The sequence below is a fragment of the Hyperoodon ampullatus genome, assembly GCF_949752795.1.
Source record: "Hyperoodon ampullatus genome assembly, chromosome: 14".
Classification (NCBI taxonomy): domain Eukaryota; kingdom Metazoa; phylum Chordata; class Mammalia; order Artiodactyla; family Ziphiidae; genus Hyperoodon; species Hyperoodon ampullatus.
In genome coordinates this window covers 25286444-25305701 of record NC_136927.1, presented here as the reverse complement: position 1 = coordinate 25305701, position 19258 = coordinate 25286444, and the positions used below count along the sequence as shown (strand labels likewise).

Below are 19258 nucleotides of genomic sequence, written 5' to 3'. Positions count from 1 at the left end.
TCTGAATTGTACAGATAACGGTATCGTATCAACATTAAACTTCCTGATTTTGACAACTTACTGTGGTTACATAAAAGAGTATTCTTGCTCTTAGAAAATATATACCATAGGGACTTCCCTGGTGGTCCACTGGTTAAGACTCCACACTCCCAATGCAGGGGGCCGAGGTTCGAGCCCTGGTTGAGGAACTAAGATCCCACAAGCCACAACTAAGTTCGTGCGCTGCAACTACTGAGCCTGTGTACTCTAGAGCCCAAACGCCGCAACCAGAGAAGCCCACGTGCCACAACAGAGCCCACGCAGCCAAAAAAAAAAAAATACACACACACACACACACGTACACACCACAAATGACAAAGCAAATGGGACAAAATGTTAACAATTGGTGAAGCTGGGTAGAAGGAGTAAGGGAGTGGTTCTTCATACTATTCTATAAGTTTGAGTTATACCTGAAACTTACCAAAAAGAAAAAAATGATCACACTTCAAGCAAAATTTAAGTCCCCCTCCCCTACCCCAGGTTCAAATTACCAAGATACCCCACAATGTATTTTCAGAGAAGGCAGCAGAGTTTCATTGCTTCTTCCATATTGTTGACTAGCACAGAGCACTCCTGGGAAAATGCAGAAGATTCTAGATAAAACAGCCCCACCTAGTTATGAGCTCGCAAAGCCCTAGGTCCACTGGAGCACAGAAAAGAGGAGTGGTGGAGGGGAGCAGGAAGCGGGCAAGAGGTGGGAGGCCAGGGGCTCAGCCTCACGCTCACCATGCCGGAGCCGCCGCAGTAGTGGCAGTGCTGCATCTTGGTGCCGGGCTCGTTCCCTTTGCCATCACACCGCTCACAGGTATCAGTGATGTTCACGGTGAACTCCTTGTTGACACCCTTGGCAGCTTGATTGAATGTCAACTCCATGATGTACTAAAGAAATCAAGGGACCGCCTGTTATCTCTCTTAAAGTAAGGGAGAGCACTGGCCAGCAGTTTACAGTTACGTTTTCTTTTAAAGACTTTATTTTTTAAAGCAGTTTTAGGTTTACAAAATTGAGAGGGAGGTACAGAGATTTCCCATATACCCTTTGCCCCCACACATGCACAGCATCCCCTGTTATCAACATGACTCACCAGAATGGTACTTATTTTATCAAGGATAAACCTACATTGACACAACATAATCATCCAAAGCTCACAGTTTACATTAGGGTTCACTCTTGGTTGTGGATATTCTATGGGTCTGAACAAATGTATAATAACATGTATCCTCATCATAGTATCATGCAAAGTATTTTCACTGCCCTAAAAATCCTATGCTCCACCAATTCATCTGTTCCCCTAGTTACTTTACTTTTTAACTTACTTGTACTTTATCAAGCAAGAATAGATAGGACTCAACTGATTCTGCCCCACTCCTCAGAATTTTTAAGAGATAATATTTAAGTGAAAATGTGCTTTTCAACAAACTGAAAATGCTCACAGAAAATATTTGTACATGGTCCTTACTAACAACTCAAACGATCCACAATCATAACTCACATCATAAAACATTTCCCCTCTCTCTCCAATTCTGATAATGTCTGAAACAAGACATAAATATGGAAGAGGCAGGACTGGCAGTACCTCCCTATGGATTGAGCTCTCCTAGAATAACGAGGCAGGCTCCAGATAAAATATTCACACTCTATCTATGGACTCTGAGAGCCTTAGGTGCTGCCTGATTAAGCAATTGTAAGAATATAGTAAAACTGTATGTACACATTATTATATGATTTTTCAAATACTGGAACCATTTCCTACCAAGATGGCTGCCTCCAAATCATCCCATTTAAGCTGCTTTAGCTTTTTCTTTGAGAAAAAGAATTGGTAAAATCCGTTTGCATCACACTTGGCAGCTAAAATTTGAATGACTCTTCAAAATGAGATGCTTACCTCCTGGGGCTGATGGAACACACTCTGGAAGTCTCCAAAAGAGGAGGATGAGAACTCCCCAAAGATCTTCCTGAAGAGCTCCTCAGGGTCAACAGTGGGGCCGCCTTTCCAGTAGCTCTGCCCAGAGCTGCCGGCCCCAGGATCGAAGCCAGCAGAGCCATAGGTGTCATACTGCTTCCTCTTCACTTCATCACTCAGGACCTACCGTGAAAGGCACAGCAGTCAGGTGCTCCTGAGTCTCCCAAGGTCCAGGGACACAGATACCAAGCACAGACAGTGGTATCGTATCAACATAAAATTTCCTAATCTTGACAGCTGTACTGAGGTTATGGAAAAGAATGTTCTTGTTCTTAGCGAATACACACAGAAGTACTTAGGGATAGAGAGACACCACGTCTGCGACTTATTCTCGAATGGTCGGAGGGACGCACACTTGCGCACGCGTGCGCGCGCACACACACACACACACACACAGAGCAGACGTATGATACCCTACATATCCTGAACCCCTTCAGCATGGCCGAAGTCCAGGAAGGAGGTCCGCTTTCACTTAACTCTGCAATGCTCAGTGGCTGTTTCACGTCCGCTTCGTCCCCCGATTACATTCTACATTCCTCTAGGGCAGTGGTGGTCTACTTTTACAACACCCACCATCCCCACCAGACAGTGATGCCCTAAGTTGGGGGTGGGAGGGGTCATCAAATAGGCGCAAAACTGTTTACTCTGACAAGGAGTTCCTAGACCCAGCAACAATTCCAAGTGGAGGGAGCTCTGTTAACACAGATTATTAGATCCTGTTCTCTGTTGAGATTCCAGGTTAGACCTAATGTGAAAATTTTGGATCTGGGAATTTTTTTTTTCCTTCAACGAGGTGATCTGGTGGGGAACACAGCCTTCCCACTGGACCTTCTGACACAGCAGTCGCCCTGGGCAGCGAGCTCTGATGCACACACACAGCAGAATGACAGTGACTGCACACACTGGTGGGCTGCATTACCTCATAGGCCTCTGCCAGCTGGGAGAACTTCTCCTTGGCTTTGGGATCATCTTTATTCGTGTCTGGGTGATATTTCTTGGCGAGCTAAGGGAGGAAATGGTAAATTACTACGGACACAAGATGATTACTAAAACTGAACCCCAGATACCAGTTACACCTCACCTCCTTTGTAGCAGTTGTCTGAGACTTTACAACCAATAGCAATTCTTAAAACAAGGTTTAAGACTTTAAAATAAACCATCTCTAACTAGACTTATTGTGATGATCATTTCAGTGTATGCAAATGTTGAGTCATTATGTTGTACACCTAAAACTAACAATGTCAATTATACCTCAATAAAAACAAACTAAAAGCAAAGCACACACGGCCAGAATTAAGAACATACACATTGTGTTCAGCTTTCAAATTTGATCAAAAGTGTATTACAAAATGATAAACTGAGTTTTGGGAAAGATAAATAAATAAATAAATAAATAAATAAATAAATAAATAAAACCATCTCTTCAAATCTGAGGTGTGTACACATTTTTCAACCACAACAAATTTCTAACAAAAATAAAAACTAATTCTTTAGAACTTGAGCACCTTTGTGAAAGATGCAAAAGAGTGTATCTGGTATACTACCATCTATATAAAAAGAGAGAAAAATAACTGGATAAATAGCTGTATCTGTTGTATAAATTAGTTAGAACATACACTAAGCTGAAAACACTGACTGCTCCAGGTGGGATGTGGATGAACGGGAAGGAGGAAGACTTCTCACTGTACACTCCTTTGTACTTTTTGATTTCTGAACCAGGGGAATATATTATCTACTAAAAACATAGATTTAAATATTAAAAAACAAAACAAGATCTCCCTTGGCTGTCCAGAGCACACAGGCGAGCTGAGCAGCTCTAAAATGAAGGTTTCTTCCTGGCCATGCTGAGCAGTGCTGTGTGACACCTTTGTAGGTGTTCACTATGTTTCCTGCAGCTACCGATGCCTTCCAAGTCTGGGTCACCCTGATAGAGGGTGAGGAGGGCACAGAATCCTAAAGCTGAAAGAGACTCAGGAGACGTCTGGCTCCACCACTGCCGGCAACTGGCTGCTCACTCTGCTGCTGGACATGCTGGTCCTCACACCAGCACGTGGAAGGTTGAGTGCTCAGCCAGAAGGGGGCTCTCAAGGCAGGGCAGTAGATCATGGTGGGCCACAAGGCTAGTTCCAGGCCAGGGCAAGATAGGCTGATATGCTCAAGAGATCAGCACAAGGAAAAGAGAGGCCTTTTGCAGTCAGAAAGACCTGTGTTTTAGTCTCATGTATGCCACTTATTGACTGTGTGGCCTCAGCTGCATGTCATAACCTCGCCAAGTCTTTTGCTATGAGGATTAAATGATGTAATACATGAAAAGCTTTTATCAAGGTCTGACCCCAGTTATTGCTCCATAAAGCCTACTTTCTAAATTTCCGGTTTTAAATTATACAGCTTTACCTGATCTATTTACTTCCACACCTAAAAATCTGGATGGTTCCCTACTCTCTCTTAAATCTCTAGTACTTGCTAAGGGCCTCACATGCCCCCTTAAGTTGGCCCCAGGCCCCATCTCTCCAATCTTCTCCCACCCTTGTATCAGGTACCTTACCTTCCAGCTCAAGAGACACACTATTCACTATCCCAAGACAGGATCTCTGCTTCCTATCCCCAAGTCTTTCCTCATTCCCTAACAACCCAGTAATAAAAAGATATCTCAATTTAAAAATGGGCAAAGGATCTAATACACATACAGCAAATGGCCAAAAATCACATGAAAAGGTGCTTAACATCATTAGCCACCACGGAAAAGCAAATCAAAACCACAGTGAGATACCACTTCACACCCACTAGGGTGGCTTGAATCAAAAAGACAGATAACAAGTGTTCGGAGGATGTGGAGAAATTTGAACCTTCACACACTACTGGTGAAAATCTAAAACAGTGCAGCCTGTTTGAAATAATCTGGCACCAGAAATAAACCCACACACCTATGGTCAATTAATCTATGACAAAGGAGGCAAGAATATACAATGGAGAAAAGACAGACTCTTCAGTAAGTTGTGCTGGGAAAACTGGACAGCTACGTGTAAAAGAATGAAATTAGAACATTCTTTAACACCATACACAAAAATAAACTCAAAATGGATTAAAGTCCTAAATGTAAGACCGGACACTGTAAAACTCCTAGAGGAAAACATAGGCAGAACACTCTTTGACATAAATCGCAGCAATATCATTTTGGAACCGTCTCCTAGAGTAATGGAAATAAAAACAAAAATCTACAAATGGGAAATAATAATTAAACTTAAAAGCTTTTGCACAGCAAAGGAAACGAAACAAAATGAAAAGACAACCTACAGAATGGGAGAAAATATTTGCAAACGATGCAACCAACAAGGGATTAATTTCCAAAACATACAAACAGCTCATACAGCTCAATATCAAAAAAACAAACAACCCAATCGAAAAATGGGCAGAAGATCCAAATAAACATTTCTCCAAAGAAGTCATACACATGGCCAACAGGCACATGAAAAAATGCTCAACGTTGCTAATTATTAGAGAAATGAAAATCAAAACTACAATAAGGTATCACCTCATACTGGTCAGAATAGCCATCATCAAAAAGTCTACAAAAAATAAATGCTAGAGAAGGTGTGGAGAAAAAGGAACCCTCCTACACAGTTAGTGGGAATGTAAATTGGTACAACCACTATGGAGAACAGTATGGAGGTTTCTTAAAAAACTAAAAACAGGGCTTCCCTGGTGGCGCAGTGGTTGAGAGTCCACCTGCCAATGCAGGGGACACGGGTTCGTGCCCCAGTCCGGGAAGATCCCACATGCCGCGGAGCAGCTAGGCCTGTGAGCCACGGCCGCTGAGCCTGCGCGTCCGGAGCCTGTGCTCCCCAACGGGAGAGGCCACAACAGTGAGAGGCCCACATACCGCAAAAAAAACAAAAAAACAAAAAAAAACTAAAAACAGAGTTACCGTATGATCGAGGGATCCCACTCCTAGGCATATATCCAGAGAAAACTATAATTCAAAAAGATACATAAACCCCAACGTCTACTGCAGCACTATTTACAACAGCCAGGACATGGAAGCAACCTAAATGTCCACTGACAGATGAATGGATAAAGAAGATATGTCATATATATACAATGGAATATTAGTCATAAAAAGAGAATGAAATAATGCCATTTGCAGCAACATGGATAGATTTAGAGATTATCATACTAGGTGAAGTAAGTCAGAGAAAGACAAATATCACATGATATCACCTATATGTGGAATCTTAAAAAAAAAGATACAAATTAACTTATTTACAAAACAGAAATAGACTCACAGACATAGAAAACAAACTTATGGTTACCAAAGGGGAAAGGGGAGAGGGAGGGATAAATTAGGAGTTTGGGATTAACATATACACACTACTATATATAAAATAGATAACTAATAAGGACCTACTGTATAGCACAGGGAACTATACTCAATATTTTGTAATAATCTGTAAGGGAAAAGAATCTGAAAAAGAATAGATATATATATTTATGTATAACTGAATCACTTTGCTGTACACCTGAAACTAACAACAGCGTAAATCAACTATATTTCAATAAAAGAAAAAAAAGAAATAGCCTGGCCGTTCCTCAAAATGTTAAACATGGCAGTCGAAATTGCTATGAATTGACCCAGCAAGTCTGCTCCTAGGTATATGTATATACCCCAGAGAAATGAAAGTATAAGTCTACACAAAACTTACAGAGGAATGTTCATAGCAGCACTACTCATAATAACAAAAAGGTGGAAACAATCCAAATATCCATCAACTGGGCTTCCCTGGTGGTGCAGTGGTTGAGAATCTGCCTGCTAATGCAGGGGACACGGGTTCGAGCCCTGGTCTGGGAAGATCCCACATGCCACGGAGCAACTAGGCCCGTGAGCCACAACTACTGAGCCTGCGCGTCTGGAGCCTGTGCTCTGCAATAAGAGAGGCCGTGATAGTGAGAGGCCCGCGCACTGCGATGAAGAGTAGTGGCCCGTGCTTGCCACAACTAGAGAAAGCCCTCGCACAGAAACAAGGACCGAACACAGCCAAAAATAAATAAATTAATAAATTAATTAAAATGTTAAAAAAAAAACACTAAGAAAGAAAGAACTATCTTTGTAAAAAAAAAAAAAATCCATCAACTGATGAACAGATAAATAAAACATAGTATATCCATGCAATGGAATATTACTTGACCACTAAAAGGAATGAAGTACTGCTGCATGTTACAACATGGATGAACCTGGAAAACATTATTCTAAAGTAAAAGAAACCATGGGACTTCCATGGCAGTCCAGTGGTTAAGACTCCACGCTTCCACTGCAGGGGGTGCAGGTTAGATCCCTGATCAGGGAACTAAGATCCCACATGCCACATGGTGTGGTCAGAAAAATAAAAAATAAAGTAAAACAAACCAGTCACAAAAGTCCACATATCACGATTTCATTTCTATGAAGTGTCCAGAATAGGTAAATCTATAGAGACAGAAAGTAGGTTAGCAATTTCAAGGGCAGAGGAGAATGGGGAATAAGGGCTTATGGTGTGGGGTTTCTTTTTGAGGTATGAAAATGTTTTAAAATTGATTGTAGTGATGGTTATACAACTCTGTGAGTATACTAAAAACCACTGAACTGCACCCTTAAAAAAAAAAAAAAAGTAAGAGGAGAGAGTAGCTATCCAAGCTGTAAGGTCTGGTCTTAATCAGTATTTGGCTTTAAAAAAAGTTTTTTTTCTTTTTGGCCATGCCACTCAGCTTGAGGGATCTCAGTTCCCCAACCAGGGACTGAACCCAGGCCACGGCAGTGAAAGTGCCAAGTCCTAACCACCAGACCACCAGGGAATTCCCGGTAATTTTTAAAATTTAAATTGTATTTAATTTATTAATTTTATTAAATTTTAATCTTCTTGAAGAGATATGGGAACATATGTATATGTATAACTGATTCACTTTGTTATAAAGCAGAAACTAACATACCATTGTGAAGCAATTATACTCCATTAAAGATGTTATAAAAAAATTTTTAATCTTCTTTATTCTGATATGGCTTTCCTATGTTTATGGTGTTAAAGTGTTCTTTCTTTCATCAAATGACATTAATAGATTGTACTTGATTATTTTTAACACCTATATTAGGCAAAATACAAAAGCTAGCATTCCTATATCGGCACCCTTGGTCTTTAATTTTTTTTTTTTTTGATTGTGTTCATCAGAGCAAAAGCCTGGAAACCACAGGTCTAGATAACTCACATGCCACTTTACCAATTGGTCCAATACATTCTGGGATATGGACGATGGGTTAAAAAAATGAAATAATTCTAAACCCATAAACTTTTATCTAAATGCAAAGAATGAGTACCTAAAACTTAGAGCAGGGCTTCCCTGGTGGCGCAGTGGTTGAGGGTCCACCTGCCGATGCAGGGGACACGGGTTCGTGCCCTGGTCCTGGAGGATCCTGCATGCCGCGGAGCGGCTAGGCCCGTGAGCCATGGACGCTGAGCCTGCACGTCTGGAGCCTGTGCTCCGCAACGGGAGAAGCCACAACAGTGAGAGGCCCGCGTACCGCAAAAAAAAAAACAAAAAACTTAGAGCAGCACACCTACTGATTCAGAAGATACAGAAGAGATCTAAGTACAAAAACAGCCCTGGAAAAAAATTTTTTTTTTTTTTTTGGGGGATACACGGGCCCCTCACCGCCGTGGCCTCTCCCATTGCGGAGCACAGGCTCCGGACGCGCAGGCTCAGCGGCCATGGCTCACGGGCCCAGCCGCTCTGCGGCATGCGGGATCCCCCCAGACCGGGACACGAACCCGCATCCCCCGCATCAGCAGGCGGACCCCCAACCACTGAGCCACCAGGGAAAACCAAGTTTTGTTTTTTTTTTTTAAAATCTCTGGTTCTGACTCTCCTTTTTTCTGCAGCATTAACCAGCGTGGCCTCACGCACTTGAGCAACATGGTCCAGCAGAGCCCATCTTTACCATCTCATTTCACACTCTCGGCTGCACACAACCGACAGGTACGGGCACACACACTGCACCCGTCAGGGTCACACTACATCCACAGCATCCCTTCTGCAGTCTCGTCTGTAAAATCTTCCATACAGACCTGGTAATAAGCTTTCTTGATCTCCTTCTGGCTGGCACTTCGGGGCACTCCTAATATCTGGTAATAATCCTCTTTGGCCAAAGGGGCGCTCGTGTGGAAGGAGGCAGTACAAAGAAAAGGGTAACTTTTTACTCCTAAAAAAGAAAAAAGGAAAGAAAATCACGCTGGGAATGTACTCAACAAAAGGAAATTGTGAGCAAACAACCAGCCAGGCTATACCTGTGAAGGAGCAAAGAGGTCACAGCTTTAGGGCCTCTTCTCCTCCAAGCCCACTGGGGACCAAACTCACTGCACTTCAAAAACAGCTAAAGCCACTGTAAACGGAGTCTACAAAAAATAGAGTGCTGGGTGGGGCTGATTCCGCTGGATTACACTAGGGCTGTAGCCTCATTATACCTCTAAAGGAACCACCCCCAGATGGGGGCTGCACCTGGGGATGACTGAAAAGGAACTAAGCTCTCCTGTTACATGGCTGGTCGAGCACCCACCATATGCCAAGTGTTCACATAGGCCTTGTCTCACTTAAAGCTTAACAACTCCCCAGGTTCTTTCCCTCCACCATGCAACCTTGGATATCTGCTTATGGGGTGGTTTTCAGAGTGTGGTCCCTGGACCAGCAGCATCATCAGCTTGCTGGAAATGTAAATTCTCAGGCCCCACCCAAACCTGAATCCAAAACTCTGGAGGTGGGGTCCAGCAAGCTGTGTCTAACAAGCCCTCCGGGTGATGATTCTGTGGCACACTCAATGTGAGAACCACTGAGCTAAATAAATGGTTCTTGGTCTTTAGAGTCACAGATCTCTTTGAAAGCATCCAATAAAAGCACTGACCCCTCCCCTAAAAACAATACATATATACAGACACACAAGGTTAAACGGCCCTGTGCCAGAACCTCTGTTTACCCCAGAGCAGACAACCCAAAAGGGATCAAAGCACATGGTAGCCCTGCCCTCCTTTCAGGCCTCCTGCATCAGCAGCTGGGAGGAAAGGCTGACAGACACATCTACTCAACTGCCCTCTGTACGGAGCAGAGAGCCAAATGGACTGTCACCAAATGAAGGAGGGAGAGCTGCTCTACAACCTGTCTCCTAACCCCCAACCCATCCTGTGACAACTGAAGATGGGGAGGGCAGGGCGGGGAGCAGAAGGGGCCAAGTTATTGCAAAAGAGAGGGCAGGGCCACAAAAGAGAATAAGGATCATGAGGCAGCTCCAGGTTTTTAAGTCAAAGGTTCCCCTGCCAAGGAGAAGCTTCTAGATTCACCATTCATTCATTCAGCAAACATGCCTGCCAAGCACTGGGCTCCTCGCAGGGGACACAGCAGCAAACCACGCAAAGGTACTGCCCTCTGGGAGCTTGCATTCATTCATGATCTCAATACTGTACTAGGCACTGAGGATACGAGTTGAATAGAAGAGTCTAAGCCAGTGCCCTCAAGGAGTTTACTGCCCAGCAGCGGAGTGTGGGAGGCAGTGTGTGAAGTGATATTAGCACACAGGGACACAGAGTGAGAATACACAAAAGGGTCACCTAGCCAGAGTCTCTCAGCCTCCACACTGTTGACAATAGGATCAGGTTCCTCGTGGGGGCGGGGGCTGTTAGGGGCTGAATTGGGTCCTCCCTCCCAAATTCACATGTTGAAGTCCTAACCCCCAGCACTGCAGAACATGAGTGTATTTGGAGACGGGGGTCTTTAAAGACAACCCTACCAAAACACTGATCTTGGAATTTTATAGCCTCCCGAACTGTGAAAAAATAATTTTCTATTTTTTTAAGCCACTTAGTCTGTGCTACTTAGTTATGGCAGCCCTATGTTATCTATTTATAGCCTAACATACCTATGTATTTATTGTAGGATGTGTTAGCAGCATCCCTGGCCAACTAGTTACCAGTAGCACCCCCCAACCCCAAACTGGTAAGTAAAACTGCAGATGTTGCCAGATGTCTCCTTGAGGGTAAAATCATCCCCAGTTGAGAACCAGTAAACCCAATCTCAGAAATTCAGAGGTCTTCTAAGGCACCTGCTGTTAAGCTGCAGAAATTAGCTCAGCTAAGGAGGGCTGGAATCCATCCAGATTTATGCCTGTAGTCCTGGCACTGTTTGCAATAGCATCCCTTTTGCTTTCAAAAGTGCTCCATTCAGCAACTACATCATATGATCACTTTTGGTTTGGAGAGAGAAAGTCCTTGTGTAACTGCAGGTACTATGATATAACTAGAGACTCGAGAGTGTGGGGTGGTGGTGGTGGTGGTGGTGGTGGTGGTAGAGGGGTGGTTACAGATGTTGATGAGGATGGTAATTAACAGGGCCTAGGAATAAACAGAAGGGCCTTTGAGTATGCTAAAGAGTCTGGATTTTATCCTGAGGGCAATAGGGAGCCACTGCAAGCATTAAACAGAGAACTGATCAGATTTGCACGAGAAAGAGCTCTCAAACAACAACAACAAGGATTGGGAGACAACTTAAAATTCATGTACGCACAAAAGACAACCCAGGGTGTGGAGCATATCCAGGAAGGGGGCAAGAAAAAGGATAATCAGGAGAATAAGTAGGAATGGTCAGAATGATAAAATCTGAAGCAGAAAGTAAATCCGTCTTTTCAGTATCCCCCATACTTGGTTTCTGTTGTTGCACCTTAGATTTCCTGGAATATGAAAAGCAGACAGTATGGGAGAGGGAGAGACCACTGTCGTCTTTCTCTGGTCAGATTTGAGAAAAACAGCAGAGCTAGTTTCTCAGTGATCCCATACTCAACCCCCGCTTCACTCCAGGACTGAGGGGTTACCTTAACCTATCCTGCCTCTTTCCCCCACCCCTTCCAATCCAGAAGGCAGAGGCTGGTAGTGGCAAAGGTTCTGGAAGCTGCAGCTTCTACATCATGAGAAGAGAACTCAGGCTTGGGTTAGAACGGGAGACAGTAACGTGCACAACTGCATATAAAGACAAGTACATTTAACTAGCACAAGTTTGATGACCTGACATTATCCCAAAGGCATCAATGATTAGCAATGATTAGAAAGAGTTCATTTAATAGACACATTTTCCCCCAAGATATGACCAATAAATGTCTTGCCCATTTTAGAACAACCCAGAACAGGATTAGCCTCCAAGTCATTCCAAGAATGGCCAACCTTCCACTCTGCGAGAAGGTGTGAAATAACTACCTTCCATTCTGGGAGAAAAAGTCAGATTTAAAGTGTTGTTTTTAGGGACCTCCCTGGTGGCGCAGTGGTTAAGAATCCACCTGCCAATGCAGGGGACGTGGGTTCAATCCCTGGTCCAGAAAGATCCCACATGCCGCAGAGCAACTAAGCCCATGCACCACAGCTACTGAGCCTGCGCTCTAGAGCCCACGAGCCACAACTACTGAGCCCGCATGACACAACTACTGAAGCCCATGAGCCTAGAGCCTGTGCTCCACAACAAGAGAAGCCACTGCAATGATAAGCCTGCGCACCATAACGAAGAGTAACCCCCACTCGCTGCAACTAGAGAAAGCCTGCGCACAGCAACGAAGACCCAATGCAGCCAAAAATAAATACATAAATAAAATTTTAAAATAAAGTGTTGTTTTTACATCATCTAACTGTACTGCTGGATTTGAGATGAGATCACACACCAACGTTTGGGAGCTGAGATGATGACCTTAGATGTGGTAACAGTGCACCTTGAAGGATGCCACCTCTCACAGGTGTTCAACACCTGTTACAAAACATGCCCATTGTGGGCACTGGGCTCACCTGGGGAAAAGGACAGCTGACTGCAGTTCCTTAGTAATCACCCCATGCCAGGCTCAGTACTTAGTGCTTGTCTGTCTCTCACACATACACATATATATACACAATTATCAAAAAATGTTCCCAAACCTGGACAAATGTGATATGAACTAATTTAGCTTAATAGGTATCTAAGGAATTAATAATTGAGCATAAAGATGTAGTCAAATTCTATTCACAACAACCTTGACATTAGAAAACGTTGGCAAAACCTAAAAATGACCACTTTTGCTGATACTGAGAAATACAGCATGACATTGATCCAAATATCCTGAGGAAACCTGGGCAGACTACTGCTCCATCCATCCATCCATGAGGAAATATAGGTGGCAGGAACAGAATTTAAAAATGGGACCATTCTGACCAAAACCACATCCAATCTCTTTGTTCTCTGCTGTACCCCCCGTACCTAGAACAGTACCTAGCATATGACAAGTCCTCAATAAATACCTGTAAATAAAAAAATTTTCAATTAAGGAATGAGAGGCACAAAAGGATTAAATAATCCACCCAGGTCGTACACACATTACTGGAGTAGTGTTCACTGTACAAGGTAATAACAATTACTGATACTTTAATTACTGGCTTTTATGTAAGCATTAAAAATTGGATCTCAATAGGAAATTATCTTGTGTAAATTACCTTGCCAGGACCCTCTAATTAATCATCTTTGTAAGTTTATAGCTTAAATATCATTTGCACAAATTCTAGGGAACACAAACATCTAGCACAATCCAGGCACATCGTTGGTTGTTCACTGTTTCCTCCTTCCTTCCTTATCTCACTATAAGGGAAGTCACCCAACACACAGCATAAGAAACCATCATAGCTAAACACTTAAAAGGTTTAACATATACTAATTCAACATCACCTCCAGCAATTAAGAAAGCAGCAGGTTTTGAATCAAGGCTCAACTACTTTCTAGCTTTGTGACATTCTACAAGTTAACATCTAAGCCTCAATTTTTTAATCTATAAAATAGAATTAATAGCAGTGTTTATCACATGGAAATGATCCATGCCTGGTGCATAGTAAGTGCTCAATATATATTAGTTTGCATCAATGACCAACATAAGAACTTCTTTCTTTTTTTTGAATTTTATTTATTTTTTATACAGCAGGCTCTTATTAGTTATCTACTTTATACATACTAGTGTATATATGTCAATCAAAAGGGACTTCTAGGGCTTCCCTGCTGGCGCAGTGGTTGAGAGTCCGCCTGCCGATGCAGGGGACACGGGTTCGTGCCCCGGTCCGGGAAGATCCCACCTGCCGCGGAGCGGCTGGGCCCGTGAGCCATGGCCGCTGAGCCTGCGCGTCCGGAGCCTGTGCTCCGCAACGGGAGAGGCCACAACAGTGAGAGGCCCGCGTACCGCAAAAAAAAAAAAAAAAAGGGGGACTTCTAAAAAACAGTAAGTATGTCCTTCGATTTACACCATGTGGTGGAGAGCGTAAGCTATGGAAGAACAGCTCTGGGTTTGGGACAACTCTCCTTATCTAACTTTATGACCTTGGGCGGGTCAACTCCTCTGCTAGAACCTCAGTTCCCCACTCTTTAAAATGGGGATGATGAGCCCCACCTTGCAGGGTTGTTGTTACCATCAAGTAAGAAGAAGCACAAAGTGCCCAGCTAGCCAATGAGCAGGTACTCACCGAATGGCAGTTACCTTTTCCCTTCCATTACAGGTTAGGAGGTAGAGGGAAGGGAAAGGAATTGGGCAGGGGAGCAGCGGCAGGCCGGAAAGAGGCCTCCAGAAATGTTTACAGAGAGGTGAAGGTTCACGGCTGCGGGGCGTTTCATCCCCGCCGCCGGAGGCTCCACGCAGCTCTCCCTCGTTTACCACCTCTGAGTAGCCATTTGGGTCTCTCTGCCTCCTGCTGGCCCATCTCCCCCAAGCGATTCTGCATGTAGATCAGAAGACACGCTCCACCCCACTACCGCCGTAGTCGGAGCGAAGCAAGTCACTCCTTTCCAGGCCTTGGAGCCCCTCACTCGGGCGCTGGAGCCTGCACTCACCTGTGAGGCTGACACCAGGTCTCAATGTCAGCAGCGCCCCGGGACCGCGAGCTCCCAGGGAAGGCGCAAAGGCGGGGACGCTCAGACTGCGGCCCAGCGACGCCCCCACCACGCCCCCCATGGGCGGCCGAGCACCCCTCCCCGCTGCAGCCGGCAGCCGCGGAGTCCCCACGGCCACCAGCAACCAGCGTGTGGAGCACCGCGCCGCCATTTTGGCCCGGGGACACTGCGCCTGCGCCACCCGGCTCAAGGCGGTCTCACGCGGACTACGCACGCGCGCAGAGCCGGCACTTCTGGGGGCGGGGCCCGCTGCGTTCACTCGCGGGGGAAGTGAGGGAGACACACGCACACACCCGGGCGCACGGGCGCGTTGCGCATGCGCGTCCGCACCCAATGCGCTTTCTTCGTAGCCGACGCCGAAATGATGTTTGCTCTAAAAAGTGCTAATAGGTAAGTTGCCTTAAAGAGCCTAGTCATTCTGTGCTGGACGATCAATACTGTACCTTATCTGTATAAGGGCGTGGTTGACTGCAGCGGAATGTAACTGTTCTGAGGGGCCCGGCAAGGGGCGGGACTACAAACCCCGGCGTGCAATGCGGCCGTTAGTAGCGCAGATCTCAGCATGCTGCGCGCGGCTTCCTTCCTCCTGACCCTGAGTCTTAGGTCTCCTTGCTTGAGGCTTACTCACCCGGCGTCGGCGCAAGCGGCTGCGGTCTCTGCCCTACTCCCAGATCCAGGCCTCAAGCTCACTCTCCCTCTGGCTGATTCCCCACAAAAAGAACTTTGATCCCTCAGCTCTCTCCTAAGCGTATTTGTCTTTTCCAAACCTGTAGTGAACTTGCCGATCGCTGAATGTGAGCCGAGCTACCCGAAAACTAATTTAATAAACGTTTTGGGCACGTATTAGGTGTCCCGCGCGCTCTAGAATGTCGAGGATGCAATGATGAATGACATACCATCCCTACTTTGGAGGAGCTCACGATGACTCGTGAGAAACAGGCTCCTTGGCAACTAAGATAATGTGATCAGTGCTATCGTAGGTATAAACAGTGTTACAGGCACACAGGTGAAGGAGTTTCTCAAATAGGTCGGGGGCATTGGGGTGTCAGGGAAGGCATCTGAGAGGTGACATTCGAGTTGGACTTTGGTGAAAAGTGTGTCAAGTAGCGGTGGAGGGGAAGAGTATTCTAAGCAGCAAGAACTTCAAAAGCAGACGTGAAAGTGCTTGTCCTGTACGCTCTAAACTTGGGGTGTGTGACTGGAGATGAGGCTGGAAAGATAAACCTGGCCTGGTAAGTCCTGTAGAGGGGTTTCTGCTTTCACACTCCTACCACCACCACCCCTAACAATAGAAAGGTAACCTGAGGGCTGATGGATGAATTTAAGATGGTCTGTGCTCCTTGCCCCTTCCCCCATTATAGATGAAATTTTTGTGTATGTGGATATAAGTCTGGGGAAATACCCATAGCTTTCATCAATCAAATTCTCCACAGGCTCTGAAATTGAAAGAAGGTTAAAAACCACTGGTCCAGTGAAGAAGAGTTATGAGGCTGTTGTAAACTGCAAGAAATAGTTGAGAGTTTGCGCTAGGAAATGTAGAGGACTGAGGTGAGTAAGGGACGTTCTAGAGAAACAAGGAAAAGGCTGTCCATGGGATGGGAAGTGGGGAAAAGAGTTTGTTTAATATTTAAATGTCTCCAGCATAGTGCTTAAGCTTATGGGCTATGGAGTCAGACTGCCTGGGACTGAATCCCAGCTCTGCCATATACCAGCAGTGTGTCCTTGGACCACTTACTTTACCTCTCTGTGCCTCAGTTTCCTTTCTCTTTTTTTTTTGGCTGCGCCACGCGGCACACAAAATCTTAGTTCCCTGACCAGGTATCGAACCTGTGCCCGCTGCAGTGGAAATGTGGAGTCTTAACCATTGGACCAGGCCACCAGGGAAGTCCCTCAGTTCCCTTTCTCTAAAATGGGGGCATAATAGTAACTACCTCAAAGGATCATCTGAGGACAGAGTAAGATAATCCATGTAAAGCCTTCATACTGTACTTGGCACATAGTAAGTGCTCAATATATGTCAGTCCTATGTGCCAGGCTCTATGCTAAGCACTGGAACACCAAGGAGAACGCAGACAGTTACTTGCCCAAAGGGATCCGAAAACCTAAGGGGAGGGGGGAGGGTGCTGGATGAGAAGTACAGCTTTTAGGAATAAAAGCTGAGAACAAGAGCCAAAGGGATTTTCATTTACAACCTCAGAGGAACTAGAGGAGGGCTCACTAATATGAAAACTTTGTCAGCTTTGTAACTTCCTCATTTTTTTGTATTTTAGTACCAGCCCCTCCCCCCATCTACTTCCCCACAGTGATTAACAGTGAAGATCCTCCACACCAAAAGTGGGTGTGTGTTCTTGTTTTAGGGGATAGCAGGAAGGCTGATTGTTGGAGAGGCCATATTTTCTGTTATGAAGCAGAGAGCCCCAAGGGAATGGAGTAGGTGAGGGTGACTACTAAAGGAGGGGAAAAAGGCCCTGGAGAGAACACGGAAGCCTCTGGCAAGACTCCCTGGTGAGAGCAGCCTAGGGCTGTGCCTGCTTTCTCTCACTGCTAGTCACCATAGAAAAACAAGAGATGATACAATTACTAAACATGAGTAGATTACAAAGCTTGGGAAATCTCCACAGCAGTGGTCCTTGGTCTGTGCTTCCTGAATCATCTTGAGTCGATGGTTGTTTGGAGACAACGAATAGGCTTTTTTTATGTTCTCCAAACAGCAGTCATTCCAAGCTAAAAATCCCAGGAAAGAAGCAGTTTTTTGGGAAAAAGATAATGAGTTATTATTATTTGGACTGAACACGACTGAGATATCGATGGGACCAATTTCAGGTAATTGGTGACTATGGAGAGATTGGAAAACTTTGGCTGTGCTAAGAACAGTCTCCAGCTCACAAAGAACTTTCTCATGTTTTCTATCTTGATACAATCACAACCCTGTGGGTTAGTAGGGCAGAGGCTATTCCCATTTTTACAAATGGACTCCTCACCCTCACCACAAAATAACACCAAAATAAGCTCTGAAAAGTGAAAAGACTTGTCCAAGTTCACACAGCTGGTGAGTGGGTGGACTAAGATCTTTTAACAGCAAAACTAGAGCTCTTCTCTTTAAACCGTGTGCCTTGGTAAATTGTGATCAGTAGATCCCAGTCATATAACCCTGGATAGTTTACAAAGCACTTTCTCATGCAGAATTTCATTTGCTTTTTACAACAAAAGGAGGGAGGCAGGGCAAGTATTTATTACCACCCTCACCTACAGATGATTTCGCCGCCACCCAAGGACTTTAGCTGTGACGGAACACAAATGGATCCATCCCAGGCTGTGGCTAAAAACTGGGATGAGCGCACAGGTGACACCTACCCACACTTTCAGGCAAAATATGTCCTGGGTATCCTTCCCTGCTTCCTCACCCCCCCGCCCCCTTCTCTGGTCTAAAGCCAAAAACTTCAGCTTTAAGGAGAAACAAGCGTTTTGCAAAAGACAGACAAGTTTCGCAAGCATCTTCCTGTCTGCACTTCTCATTTTACTATTCTACTGCGCCCTTTCTGGCTGTCCCGAGGTGGGGAGATCTGGGAGCACTAGCAGGGAATTTAAGTGTGGTCCTCCAGCGTGCCAGGCTGAAGGCAAAGGGAGACTAGAGGGTCTACCCTGTGATTTCCAGTGGACATTGGGCTTCTGAGGTACTATGGGACTGCCCAAGTCCACGGCTACATGATGGGACCACTGCTCCTTCTCCATATGAGTGAGGAGCCCTTCCCAGGAGGGCAGAAGGGCCTAAGCCTTCAGAGGCAATACAAGCAGGGTCACAATTTCTCTAGTTGTAGCATTTCCTTTCCTCCCCAAGAGAGTATGGGACAATTCCGAGGGAGTGTGGAATGTGGGACCCAGATGTTCCCAGGCATGACCTCTGCAGTGGGTGCAGTTCCCTGCAGTACAAGATGAACTATATCCTTGCCTGGCTCACCTGGGTATTCCCAACAGGACTTTCATGCTAATGATTTCCTAAAAGGCCCTTTAAAAAAAAACACAAGGGCTTCCCAGATGGCACAGTTGTTGAGAGTCCGCTTGCCGATGCAGGGGACACGGGTTCGTGCCCCGGTCCGGGAAGATCCCACATGCCGTGGAGCGGCTGGGCCCGTGAGCCATGGCCGCTGAGCCTGCGCGTCCTGAGCCTGTGCTCCGCAACGGGAGAGGCCACAACAGTGAGAGGCCCATGTACCGCAAAAAAAACCCCCAAAAAATGAAAAAAACACAAGTGGTTTCAGCTCCCAGCTAAATACTCTTCTGCCCAAACTAGGCTTAAACTTAAACAATGTTTC

The 19258-nt window shown here is 45.1% G+C and overlaps 1 protein-coding gene across 3 annotated transcripts in view; it reads right to left on the bottom strand.

Annotated features, from left to right (window-relative positions):
• Positions 1-15096, bottom strand: part of DNAJA3 (DnaJ heat shock protein family (Hsp40) member A3) — a gene marked incomplete at both ends in the record, with an annotated part of 32823 nt that extends 17727 nt beyond the window's left edge. For 2 of the 3 annotated variants that reach the window (XM_079719366.1, XM_079719365.1), the window contains 5 exons: positions 766-918; positions 1923-2123; positions 2920-3003; positions 9092-9225; positions 14886-15096. In XM_079719366.1, coding sequence (XP_079575492.1) covers positions 766-918; positions 1923-2123; positions 2920-3003; positions 9092-9225; positions 14886-15096 — 783 coding nt within the window. Of the gene's footprint in view, positions 1-765; positions 919-1922; positions 2124-2919; positions 3004-9091; positions 9226-14807 lie in introns of all 3 variants that reach the window. The other variant, XM_079719364.1, reaches the window with a different exon arrangement.
• Positions 15097-19258: the final 4162 nt, after the last annotated feature.